The sequence below is a fragment of the Cupressus sempervirens genome, chromosome 7, assembly GCF_028749045.1.
Source record: "Cupressus sempervirens isolate cs-2001-9-10 chromosome 7, ASM2874904v1, whole genome shotgun sequence".
In the NCBI taxonomy this organism is placed as follows: domain Eukaryota; kingdom Viridiplantae; phylum Streptophyta; class Pinopsida; order Cupressales; family Cupressaceae; genus Cupressus; species Cupressus sempervirens.
Window position 1 is genome coordinate 5,885,366 of NC_143124.1, and position 14,252 is coordinate 5,899,617.

Sequence of the window (14,252 nt, forward strand, 5' to 3'; positions counted from 1 at the left end):
ATGTGGCAGCAATAGTCAATTGTTCTAATATTGTTTGATTCGAACAACTGTTGGTAGGTATGAAGATAGAGATCAAGGATCTAGTAGTTATATACTGTGATAACACCAGTGGAATCAATATATCAAAAAATCCAATAATGCATACCAAAACAATACACATTGCTATAAAATATCATTTCTTAAGAGAATTGGTACAAGAAAAAGAAGTAAGATTGAAATATGTGAATACAAAAGAACAAATTGCAAACATATTCACCAAACCATTACTTAAAGATGCATTTCTATATTTAAGAGGTAAGCTAGGGGTCATTCCCCTATCTGAAGCTCACTAAATGAAGTTTAGTGATGCATCAACCAGAGCATGTTGAAGATCAATTAGTTGGTGCAGTATTGACAAGGGCATATTACAAATGAATCAGTACTTGAGGTACATTGATATTCACTAATTACTGTCCTTGGCATGAGATGTCAAAGAGGGAGAAGTTTGATGTCATATCTCACAAAAAAATTGTGAATAAATGTACAAAGGAAGAGTGAACTTGGTCTAACATCAAAGGCAGAAGAAGTTGTAGCAAATAGAAGTTTTTTGACAGAGGGAGAAACTGAAGACAGAAAGAGTTCACCCTAATAGAGGGAGTTCTCATGGATGAGAACTAGAATGAAACTAAGGCTAATTCCTTACTTTATTCCTGCTTTATAAATTTCATTACATTATAACATGTTGTGTTGTCATCAATGCCAAAGAGGGAGATTGTTGGAACAATTGATTAATTGTGTATTTTCTTTGATGTTACACAAAATGTTATATCATCACTAGTTAGTGTATGTTGAGCTTACTTAGGCATTGAAGATAGTTTTCTGTGTCTACCAATCATTCCAGAGTTTGCCTAGTTTAAAAGACAGTATCTATCAAGTTCACTTGGACGTCAAAGAAAAAGCTTGCGGAAGTTGAGTGTTAACCGAGCTCACTCGGTTAGTGAAGGAAATGTTTGTTGGAACCAGTGTTAACTGAGCTCACTCAATTACCAAAGGAACTTTGCAAATATGCAGTGTTAACCGAATTCACTTGGTTAACATAGGAAAATCATTTCTAAGTTAGTTTCTACCAAGCAGGATCAACGGACAAAGGATTTTTTTGTTTTTGCATATTAAGTTCAAATTGATTTATCTATTGGTTCTAGCTGACTAAGGAGATGAATATTAATTATTCTAAGTTATATTTTAGCCGACTTGACAATATGAAAGATATAAATATAAAGTCAAGTTGAGAATTAAAGGTGTGTAAATGCATGGAAGATAATTGAAGATTTAATGATGCTAAGAGGAAGCGAATCACAAAGATAAAAAAAATATCCTTGTCAAGCTGAAAAGATACATTCGATCAAGAAGGATCAAGTATACAAGCCAAAATTGAGATTTGTAATCAACAATTTAGTTGCATCCAAATCAGGTCATCTCATTGTTACTCTCTAACCATTGTAGCAGTGATCTAAATCTCTTAATAGAGTTGGCTTAATAGCTATTTATAAATTCTCTAACAAGGTGACATTTCTATTGAATTGTCTAAGGACCTCTAACAAGGTCACTCCTAATAGGGTGATTAAATCCTCTAATAGGGTCACACCTAACAGTGTGTTTTGTAACCTTTAACAGGGTTGGCTCCTAACACGGCTCACTTTGGAAGAGTGAAAATCAGTAACTAGTTGCAATTGTTAGTTTTTTCCAAATTGAGTTTCCACGATAAATCTTGGTGTCAAATATGTTCATTTCTCTTATATGTTTGCACCTAAGTTAAATAATAGTAAACACAGATAATATCTTAAGATTTACATGTTAAGTATTTGCTGAGCATTTCCAGTATTTACTGAGTTACAACATTTTCTGTGTGTTTGTCAAGCATCAGCAGAGTTCAGTGTTCAAAGGTTATTTTGTATTGACATCTAAGGGATTTGAGATTTATTTTTGTGGTAACTGATTTATCCCTCCCCTCTCACTTACTCTTATATTTCCAACATGAAACAAGATTTCGAGAGTATTGTGTGGAATTCTCTCGGAGTTAGCCCTATGGTTGAATGGTTGATGAACCGATTCCCATGTCTCTTGGCACAAACATTTTTAGCCCTCCAAAATTCATGAGAAGAAATTAATAGGGAGAATAGATGCCAACAAATTCTCTAGAGGTTTGAAGAAAATGGACAAAGGGAGGTAGAAGAGCGAGACGAGAGTAGGAAAGGCACTCTAAAGCCTTTGGAGAAGAATAATTAGTGCCAAATCTTTTTAATAAAGATAAAAACCATAAGAAACATATAGACGACTTTGAGGCCACCCAAAGGGCCTTGAGACTAGAAAGAAAAGCCGAGCGTAGAAGAAGACTAAAAAGACTTGTTGAGGGACAAGAAAAGGGAGAGCTGCCCAAAGGGAACCAAGGAGGTGCTACAATAAGTGAACTAATTGGGGATGTAGGATATGGTATGGAAGAGGGATACCATACCGAGGGTGATGAATTGAACGGCGACAAACTACTAGAAGAAACCATAAACTGCTCACATTGTGGGAGGAGGCAAGCCAGGCTCGAGGGGAAGGGGAAGAGACCAAGGACAAAAGTGCAAGGGATAGCAGTGTAGCCATGAGTTTTTCAAAATAGCTTCTAATCTTGATTGTGTAAGAGATTTTTAACATCAACATTTCAGATCACACTCTATGATCCATCATTAGGATGCTAGGAGATGCATAAGATAAACTTGTTCGACTCTAATGCAAAGAGACGCATGGGCATGTTAGTCAGATAAATTTGTTCAGCTCTAATGCCTCTAGTTTGGGAATGCAAACAACACCACCGACAACCAAAAACGTCATGATGTTGTAGAAGAAAAAGTTGCCCAAATTTACAGGAGACAAGAAGGAAGATCACATACGACACTGCAGAATGTGTGAGACAATTTTGCCCACCAACCGGTTGACAGATCAGGATGAATGGACAAAACAATTTTCAGCTACACTGCATGGAGTGGCCATAGACTGGTTCTTCAACATTGACAAAACTAAAGTTACTACGTTGACTGACTTGAAAAAGTAATTCCAAACTAGATTCCAACTGCTTCAAGATGACAACGAGATTGTGGCAAAAATATATGGTACAAAGCAGACAAAGGATGAGACTATTAGAGCATACGATCAACAATTGAAAGACTTGTTGGAGAAGATAGATAGATAACTAGTAGATGGCTTGAAGAAAAGATGGGTCATGGAAGGGTTGAAACCCTATCTGAAAAAGATTCCCTAGCATTGTACGCAGAAAGAAAAAATAAAATAGAAAACCAAAAGAACATGACAATCCGATAATGATGATTCCTTGGACCAAAGCGGTGAATCCAATGCAAAAGTTCAAGTGTGACATCCCAAATTTTTCATCTTTTAAAATAATATTATAGCCATTGTAATGGGTAGTTAGAAACTCTTGGATCTCATGATCTTGTGAGATGGAAATTATGATTAACCGATTTGATTCATGTGTAAATGACTTATTAGTTGATAACTGTTATTTCAACTAAAAATGAATACTTATATTTTAAGATAAAGGTTAGTGGCGGTTAGCCATTGTAACAATTATCAATTATTTCATTTTCTTGATATCCTAATTTAAATGGAGGAACATGTTATTATTGTGGAATATGCATTCTTGGTTGCAGGTGTAGATGAAGGGGAAAAGCATTGCTAAACGGATTCAAGGAACGGGGCACCAAATTTAGTCCATTTTACCCTTAGGTATGGGCTCTAACTACCTTGATGAAGGATTTATTGACTAGGCAATGGAGTATACCTTGGACAAGTCATGAGCTACTAAGTCAATTTTTGAAAAAAAAAAAAGCAAAGAAAATATTAAACATTTAATATCATGAAAAGAACTATTGCCTCTCTCTTATTTTGAGACTATGGAAGTGATCAACATTATGAATTTTATATATGTGTGTGTGTGTGTGTGTGTGTGTTCGTATCTAGAGAAAATATAATGATAGAAAATTATGCATACGCTCAAAAATTACACGCGTATAGATATATGTATATGTAGGTACAATTATAGATAGAATTCAATAGCATGATGACATTTTATATATATATATAAATATATAACATTTGATTTAAATCATGGAAAAATATAATCTTTATGTTTTATTATGACTCCAAACGGTGAGCGTTGCCACCTTTCCTATCAGCACTAGCTTTTTGAATTTGATATTGGAGTTCTTGTAACTAATATCGAGCTCCTTGTAACCAAGTGGGAGGTTATATCTCTTTTCCCCACAGCTGAACGGTCATTCAATCACATGATCTTGTCTCATTCTTGTTTTTCCATTTCCTCTAAATCAGGTATTATCTCATCCTTCCACTTGTGTCTTGGAGCGTAATACCACGTCACTCTGCAATGTTGAGCCATACAGGCAAAAGTCATAAGTGTGCACAGTTGATACCAAAGGATCACTTCAGCGATTGCATTGTTTTCCATTCTCAGGTCATGAAACATTTTGCATGCTACTCTCATTTTATACTATACCTTTTTACATTGCAAAATTATTCTTGTCACTTACAAATGACGTAGTATCATGTCATGTGTTCAATTGCATATCTAAGAAGCATCGGTTTTGCTCTTTTCTATATGTTTGACATTGTATCATGTTCATATGCTCGATTTCATATCTGAGAAGCATTGGTTCTGCTCCTTTATTTTTGACATGGTATCATGTTCATATGCTCAATTTCATGTCTAAGAAGCATCGGTCTTGCTCTTTCTTTATAAATGAAAAGTTCACATCTATGCATTTCAGGTATCTGCCTGTAGGGATGGAACTGCTATAATCCCTTGAGGAAGGATTCTCAGTAATTGATAATGCATAATATTCTTACACTGTATAAGGCCAGCTATAACAGCTTGAAGTATTCTTTTTGATACATACCAGCAGTCTCCTAGGATTCACCCAAGGCCGATAGAGCCAAGTGTAAATGGGTGAAGAGGAAAGATATACTGCAAGAAAGAAAACCTATTAATTAGTAACTTTTATGATATGAACATAACAAGAAATAAATTGCTTAAGACCAAGTAAGCTCATGGTTGTCCAAGATATAATTTGTTGTCAACACAAGCGGGAGTGATCGGGCTGATTAATGCCCATCTAAATCCTTGGCCAAGGTAGATTAGAGGCATGCTTGCCACATATGATCACTAGAGGTCAGGAGTGCTAGCTGATAGAGGGAAGTTTGATGGAAGAATTCCTCAGCCTTGTCTGCTGCTTAGTTGACACTCTAACACCGACATGCTCAGGATGGTAGGATTATGGTGATCCAAGCCTACCTCGAGGTAGGGAGTGCCTTTCTCGTAAGAGATTGTGTGAGGATATGTTAAGGTCCGTGGTTGGGAGGTTAAGCCTATGTCAATGCTTCTCCTCTTCACCAGATGCCAAGGCTTGCACAACTTTTTGACAGTTATTTCAGTTCATGTCTGAATTCTAAATCTTTTACTTGCATGTACCTTTATGTTTACTTTGAAATGTATAGATGTAATATGGTTAAATCTATTGTAACGGTAGAATTCAGTTATGGAAGTTAATACAGTTGCCTTTCTTATGAAATGAATGTAGTTGTTATTTAAATTTGATTTTATAGCATGTATAATCAATTCAGAAATAGTTTCCATGTATTGTTCCTAAATTACTCTATGTCATTTTGTTATGATATTCGGATGTAGTTTTAGACTATGTTCTTTATTTTCAACATAGTAAAGATGGTATGTTACATCAAGCCCTTCAAAAGGATTTGTTGAGAATAATGTAAGAATTCATTGCAATCAAGGGTAGTACGAGTAAGAATGATGACGATGAATTGTGGTGCACCAAATGCAAGGAGGGCCACGTAAAGGGTGCATGACCAAAGAAGATGTTCTGCGACATTTGTCAAATTGGGTCATTCCACCAAGGAATTCCCATATACATGAAAACACAAGAGTCGTGTACGTTCATAGCAATGACCAATCTTGAGCTAACGGACACCACTAAATCATTTGGCGAATACCGGAACAACCGGCATGGAGGAAGGAGTAATAGGTAATAATAATAATTAGAGCCACATCCACATGCAAAAGGTCGGCTAGTAATCCAATGTCGTGCATGCAATCAATGGGGGCATTTTGCCGGTGATTGTTTGAGGGAGGAAACACCACAACTTCTGTGTAGATGGTGCACTTTGGGGCACTATGAGGATGCCAACTATCCAAAATCGAGCATTAACTTATTGAACATTGATAAGGGCACAGATGAAGAGGTGTTGGCAGTCATCTGTGCACAAGCAAAGAAGGCCAGATATCCTGACCCCCATACGGAGAAGCAAAAAGTACAGGAGGCCAAGGCTGATATCATGAAAGAAATGATAGCAGAAAGAAGGGAAACACATGAAATGGCAAGCACTTCACTTCAAGCAGGAGAGACCACAAAATTTTTTAAGGCAAATGATTCAGATGGAAATCCCAGTTAAAGTCAAAGACCTCGAAACTATACCATAGTTGAGAACAACTTTGTTGAGCACCATATCCGTACAGTAGAGCATATAGATGTTCCTGTCGACCCTTTGATGGATCTAATGTTACTTGCAGTGAATACTGGTCAACACCTTGCAGTTGTGGAAATGGGTATCCTCGGGAGCATCCTCATGGACACCTTTGTTGGTGGAGGGTTGGGGGTGAATGTACTACTAGAGGATATCTAAAAGAAATTGGGGAGGCCGATAATGTGGCTACCCACTTTTAACTTAGTAGGTGCTGATCAACATGACATCAAGTCGATTAGGATGATGGTGCAAAGGGTGATGATTGATTCATTTGTTTGTCTTGGACTTTGTGGTAATCCCAATAAAGAAGAAAGGATAAGGTGAGATCCTAGGGAGAGGGTGGCTGGTTGTGACAAAAGTGAACCATAATTGGAAACATGACATCCTATCAATGGAAAAGGGTGAGAGGAGGTTCACAATTGATCTAAAAATGTAGATGGTGAGTGAGGATCTAACATCCTCTTTGGAGTCCGAGTTTGAAGAGAGAATAGAAGGGATAAATGAGGGAAAGCAATGGATGGAACCTAGTGAATAAGGCATTCTGGAGCTGGAGGGATGCTTTGAGGATGACCTAAATTCAATGAACGAACTCTTCCATTGACAAATAGAAAACTATGAATTATTCCACTCTAATATGCTCCAAGTAGATGAAGAATTAGAGGAGTTGTTCCTGCTGGAGTATAGGCAATATAAGGAAGGGGAGGCCCAAGTGGATGAAACTCCCACACACAAATTGACAAGGAGAAACCAACTTAGTATGAGGAGCTTTCCCTACAAATTGCAAACCCCAATAACAAGGCAAACCTAAGAAACATACTAGTGAGGGATGACTAGAACCCATTCTTGAAGGCTGCATCTTTCAAAATCTTCATGGAATATAAAAATATGTTTACTTGGACATATAAAGATCTGAAGGGAGTACCTCTGGAGTTATGTGTGTACCGTATTGGTGTGGAAGAGACCATACCAAATGAACAAGAAATATGTTGCAAGGCTCAATGAAGAGATAGAGCACATGCTAGATGTAGGTATCATTTTCAAAGTCTACCTGAGTGAATAGGTGTCCCCCATCGTCATATCATTAAAGACGTGAACCAGATCTGCACTTGCGTGGACTTGAGGTGCCCCAATGCTATCAAGATTAAGGAACCCTTTCCCATTCCATTTACAAACAACATGCTCGAGGAAGTTGTAGGCCATAAAATCTATTAATTTATGGATTGGTTTTTTGGGTACAATCAAATATCCATCGTAGAAGAAGATGATTTGAAGAGAACATTGGTGGTGGAGGACGATGTCTATGCCTACAATAGAATGCCCTTCAGACTTTACAATACACCAGCTATGTTCTAGAGGATAATCTTGTATATATTTGACAAAGTGTCTATAGGGAACTTCAAGGCGTTCCTTCACGATTGGTCAATCTACAATGCATAGGATACACACTTAGTATCTCTTTGAGAGTGCATGAAGAGATGCAGAAGAGCAAGATTTGTGCTAAATCCCAAAAAGTACATATTCATGGTGCCATAGGAGAAGTTTTTGGGGCACATCACATGTAAATTTGGATTGAAAGCTGACCCAGACAAAGTACAGGTAATTGTGGAGATGGAACCCCCTATGAAAATCTTAGGAGTGAAGTTCTTCCTTGGGTGCATTGGATATTACAAAAGGTTATCAAGAAAATTGCCCACGTCTCATATCCGATGGATAAGTTAACATGGAAAGGTGAGCCATACATATGAGGACGATGCAAGGGGAAGCCTTTGAAGAACTAAAGGAAAGGATGGTGAGTGGACCAATCTCAACATACCTGAACTAGGATAAAGAACCTCAAGTCCATGTGGATGCATCAAGCTTTTCTATAGGTGTCACACTAGCTTAGGTGGGTAACCATGGGTTGGACCACCCTAATTACTTTGTCAATATATTGTTGTTCAAGATGGAAAAGAATTATAGCTTAACCGAGAGGGAGGCCCCCGAGATGGTGTACGTCCTTCATAAGTTCATGCACTATTTATTGGCAACCCCATTCCCACTTTATGTGGACCACCAAGTGTTGATGTACCTAGTCAATAAGCCCAACGTCCAGTGGAGGGTAAGTAGATGGTTGCTATTGTTGTAGGAATTTACTTTTATGATCATGGTACAGGTAGGGAAGAGCCATGTGATTGCATACCAACTCTCTACAATCAAGTCTAGAGAACCATCCCAAGGGAGTAATGATGACTTCCCGGATGGCCACCTATTCCATATTGTAGTATTGCTCACATGGTACACAAGTGGAACTATCTTGGTAAGTCTATTTATGGCTTCTTCAACATTATTATTGGCATCTTAAAAGTCACAAAACGGATGCACGCCATGGAGTTATGTGTGGTTTGAAAGGTGTCAAATTGGTCTTGGTGGTGGGGGTGTTGCTCCTCAATCCCCACAAGGGGCCCTATCCCTTAACTCCATTGGCGGTGTTTCCCAACCCCGCGAGGGGTGCTGCCCATAGAGCACCATTTGATTTTTGAAGTACATTACAATGTTGTGTTTGCAAGATACAAGTTATTGTCTACACTCTTGCCATTAGTCTTCTTGAATATTACTTGATGTATACTTCTCGTCTAGAAGTTGACTTTTTCTTTCGAGGGGGATGATTTAGTCGGCATACAATGCCTATAGTTATGTTTGATAATATTGGTTATCTGTCAATGTATTAATTGTCATCAATATATTAATTATTTGTTGGTTGTTACTCTCAAATACTTGGTAAGTGTCGATTGGTTGACAATTGTGTCTCTCTTGGCAACTGTAGGGTCCTTTAAATGTTTTGTCTACCACTAAGGAGGTTACTAGTGGATAGTCAGATGAATTGTGATCCTTGGCTGACCATCTATGGTCTTCTTTATAATGAATCCATGAGCTAATAAAATAATATTTTTCTCCTATATCTGGTACACACTACCAGCTGTATCATTATTTCATGCATGTAATTTATCAAGTCTAGCATTAAATAGTCAGAGAAAAATAGTTATAGTCGGGTAATTGTTGGTAGATTTTGTAATTTGGATTACTAGTTCACACCGACTAATTAGTTGGCAGTCGGCAATTACCTCTAGTTGGTAGTCTTAACCAACCTGGTACACTATTTATATTGTAGTTTGGTTGTAGTCAGAAGATTGATCTCTCTTTCCGATGGCATTGTACTTAATGCACATTTTGCACATATATTACTCGGAATGAAAGTTGTATCTTTCGAATACATACAGTGAGTTATATTGTTATGTTCTTACATTCTGTTAATATACATTTCCATCTACTTCTGTTACCAGTTGACTTAGGCAGTAAATACAGTGTAATATGATTTTGTGGCAGTTTTTCATATTCCTTGATTTCTAATCATGTTACTGGCAGGTGGACTAATAATAATGAGAACAAGGTTAGAGAACTGACCTTTCTATAAAATACAGGCAGATGTCAAGTACATCCTTTCTACAGTACTAGGTTCGCTTAAACTACCGCTCAGCACATCAACTACAATCTCTGGTTCTCTCAAAGCTGAGGGTGTCTTGGTTACTGCAGCAATTTGTCCTATTCATGGACCCATTATTCAATACACCCTCACTGAACTTGTCCGTGAGTATAAAGCTGTAAGCTTTTTTTTTCTAGTAATCTCTTAAAAGTTCTTTCTTAGTTGAATTCCAGCACATTTAAAGTTACTGAAAATATCAGTTATAATATTTACTACTTGTTGGAAGTTCCCTAGGTAGTAAATTTCTTGTTTGGAAGTATACACATCTCTGTTGTAAAGAGCAATTAACTGTAAAAATATGCAGTGGACAAAACAAAGACTAAAGCGGACAGATGAAGCAACAATAGCTGTGATTTATGCATCAGCTTATGGAAATACTGCAGCGCTTGCACAAGCCATAAGGTGCACATTCAATTGCTTTACAATTCTTTAATGTTCTGAGATTGAGGGAAATATAGCTTAAATACGACTAATCAGGAAATATTACCTCTAGACTGACTGGCTGCTTGACTGTTCCATTTCATAGCCGTGGAATATCAAAAGCAGGAATTGGTGTGGAGACCTTGAATTGTGAACAAAGCACAACAGAGGAAGTTTCCAGCTTGGTTAAACGTTGTAACGGTTTTGTTATTGGAAGTCCCACTTTAGGAGGTCATATGCCAACTCCTATACAGGTTGCATGGACAATATTGACAAATTTAATCATTTTTTATTGATTCATAAAATGATTTCTATTCTAGTTCCTGCCAACTTGCAAGAAATGTGATATAATTATTTTATTAAGAACAGCTTGAGGGTGGCAACAGATGTGTAGAAGTTGATAATATGATGATATTATCAAATTCTTATTTGCTAGTTTTGGTAGCTCGTCTGTTTTTATCTGGATGTCAGTTATAGAGGTCCAGAATGGCTTTATGTATCATCTTCATTCATTGTAGTTTTCCTACTTCATTTAGCAGTGAAGGCAATCCCGTCTAATCTAATTTTCAATAAAGAGGCACATTGGGCAAGACTGCGAAACATAATTAATAAACAGTCTTGTTCATATTCGGAGTTTGCATGATGTATATTTGTGTACAAATCTCTCAATATAGGTAGAACTCAAGCTATATGAATATTATTCTATCCCATTTGGGCAGTCTGACAATATATGAAGATGAATGTTTGGGCAGAATGCTTTGGGTGTTATCCTTAATGACAATGAAGCAAGAACCAAACCATGTGGCGTATTTGGTTCCTTTGGCTGGAGTGGAGAAGCTGTCGATGAAATTGAGCAACGCCTCAAAGATGGGGGTTTCTCATTTTATTTTCCCACCATTCGTTGCAAATTTAAAGTAAGCTTTGATTGTGTATATATGAACACTTTATATTCATGAATATAATTTAAGTCTTTGTAAACCAAAACCCGAACTAAGTCAAAAAGCAAGACAAGTGCTTCAAAATTGATGCTCATTATATCTACACTTTGTGCATTTTCTATAGGCCATTCTTTCTTCGTGACATTGATTCATTATCTACCTAACTTGCTTGCAGCCAACAGAAGGAATGCTACAAGTTTGTGAAGAAAGTGGGACAGACATAGCACAGGCTGTACGAAAGTCAAAATTAAAGCAAAGAAAGGAGACTTCTCAATTTGTTATGGCATCCAATGTTGAGCAGGTTTTTAGTTTTGTATTTCTCTTATTATAAGATAATAATCCTTAACTAATCAGTAGTCACTCGTATTTTTGTTTGTATGAAGATTTGTTATGTTGAATCTTTTCCTCATCCAGTAGTGGATGCGTACATATTTCTGTCTAATTTGAATAGATAATAACTTTAGTTCTTTTGTCCATCTGATGCAGCTTCAAATACATCTCTAAAGATGAGCATAGCAGCGTCAATTCTTAGAAATTGAACGCAAGATCATTTTTAAAAATTTAATTTATTATTTGAAAAATATGCAGGCAGTTGGGCGAGTGGTTGGATCACTTTGTGTGGTATCTGCAAAGAATGGTGATGCTGAAAGTGCGATGCTTGCATCATGGGTCAGCCAAGCTACATTTGTTCCCCCTGGTATTACATTAGCAGTAAGTATCCAACCAAGTTGGAGAGTTCATAATCTTCTTTATTCTGCCATATCTTGTTTTATATGTTTTCCAAGCACTGGTAATGTAAGTTCTATGATATTTTCAACAATTTTTCTTCACCCTCCATCTCAATGCAGAACATGTTTAATAATAAAAATCTGTGCATAACAATGATTTTTTAGTCTTTATTCATTGAATGAATTATGAAACCACAGGTAGCAAAAGATAGGGCAGTGGAGAGTTTAGTTTTTCCTGGTGGCAAGTTTGTAATTAATGTACTTGGTGAAGGCAAGAGCTCTCCTATCATGAAGCAACTCCTTAAACCATATAAACCAGGGGAATCTCGTTTTTCGGGGCTTCAAACAAAGGAAGCAAGCAATGGTTGCAAAATTCTCTTAGATGCGGTAACTAGAAAATTTATTTTAGCTTGACTACAGCAATACCCCATCTGAATATTTTCTACAACAATTTTTTTCCTATTTGAATTCATATGGGATTTCCACTCTTTAATTTGTATTGACCAACACTCTTACGTTGGCGGTGGCGCTAATCGTTTATATTGTTTTTCTTTCAGATATCTTGGATGGAATGTACTGTGCAGAGTCGTATGGAAGCTGGAGATCATTGGGTCCTGTATGCAACTATCGATGATGGTCAACTACAGGTCTGTCATGTATGCTTAGTAAATGAGAATTTAGAAGCATTTTTTCAGATAATTAGTAGTCCTATCCACCTAGGGAAATACACGAGAGTTTTAGAAATTTAAGAAATAGACTAATTTTCTATTTTTCTCATCTGCTTAGAAATGACATTTCTTTGCTTTTGTAGGATGATAAAACCCTTACAGCTATTCATTATCGAAAGACGGGGGCATATTACTAGGGGCTTGATGCCTGAGGATTCCTCTAGGCTCGGTGGAGAAAATGTTGGTTATATAGAAATAATGTTGAGTCGAAACCTCAAGAATTTTGTTTATCATGTTCTTGGGTGCCCGATACGTTGTAATATAATAAATGATGGAAAAGAAAGTTGGAATGGCGAAAGATAACTCCAAAAGATGAATTTACATTTATTGAACGAGGACATATATTCACTGGTTAATGTATACTATAATGTTCTACTGTATCGATATAGAGATTAACAGAAACATTACATCTGGTTTTCTCCACGTATGGCATTGCAATTACACAACTTCTGTAACATCTTAATTGTTCTATGTAGAATCTCTATAAATATTTATATTGTACACCGGCAAACGGCATTAATTTTTTAAATTCTTTTCTTTTATGAGCCATGGTCGATGCACGTTGAGCATTTCTTGCTAACTCCTACATGATATAGGAACACCTCAGAATAGAGAAATTCAATCTACGGACATTCTTTTGAAACAAAGTAACGTACTATATTGATAAATTTATGTAAGGAAGCAAAGGTGCGCGGAATTGCTTTCTACGCTAATCTTTGAGAGGACGATTATGTAAATCAAAGTAACTATTGCAAAGATCTCAAGAAATGCATAATAACATAATCAAAATAACAAAGAACACACAACACAGTGATTACCGTGGGAAAACCCTTTCGGGAGAAAAACCCCACCCTCCAAAACTCGCACCATGTATTATCAAACCAAGATGATTACAATACACTTGCAATGCAAATTCTTACAGGAGCGCATCACCACAACTCGAACTTGGAGAGACTCCTTCTAACACCAGTCTTGCAAACTAAACTCAAATTACACAAACACCTCCCCAAGCCCTCCTTTTATAGTGATTTTACAACCTGGAAACCACTTTTGGTTTTACAAAACTATGAGCAAAACTACCATGCCACATGTTATCCATTTTTGACATTTACATTTCCAATATGAAAAAACAACTAGGTTAAAAATAGTAATCCCGTCCACAATTTTGTCTCTTAGTCTAGACCCCCATAAAAGTCACAAAATGAGTCATCAAGGCTCTAAAAATAGCCTACCTATATTCTACTAAGGACAAGACTCATTTAACAACTCACTAACCACTTTCCAATGCATAAACAAGTGGAAAACTCCCACAAACTAATTTTGA

At 36.8% G+C, this 14,252-nt stretch overlaps 1 protein-coding gene across 1 annotated transcript in view; it reads left to right on the forward strand.

Moving 5' to 3' along the window:
• The window catches only part of LOC149545133 (uncharacterized), a 106,628-nt gene extending 93,171 nt beyond the window's left edge, over window positions 1-13,457 (forward strand). The window contains exons 10-18 of the mRNA XM_089790529.1: window positions 10,053-10,232; window positions 10,419-10,516; window positions 10,641-10,788; window positions 11,287-11,448; window positions 11,648-11,773; window positions 12,061-12,183; window positions 12,399-12,587; window positions 12,758-12,847; window positions 13,012-13,457. Of these exons, the coding sequence (XP_089646655.1) occupies window positions 10,053-10,232; window positions 10,419-10,516; window positions 10,641-10,788; window positions 11,287-11,448; window positions 11,648-11,773; window positions 12,061-12,183; window positions 12,399-12,587; window positions 12,758-12,847; window positions 13,012-13,065 (1,170 nt within the window). The 3' untranslated portion in view covers window positions 13,066-13,457. The remainder of the gene's footprint in view (window positions 1-10,052; window positions 10,233-10,418; window positions 10,517-10,640; window positions 10,789-11,286; window positions 11,449-11,647; window positions 11,774-12,060; window positions 12,184-12,398; window positions 12,588-12,757; window positions 12,848-13,011) is intronic.
• Window positions 13,458-14,252: the final 795 nt, after the last annotated feature.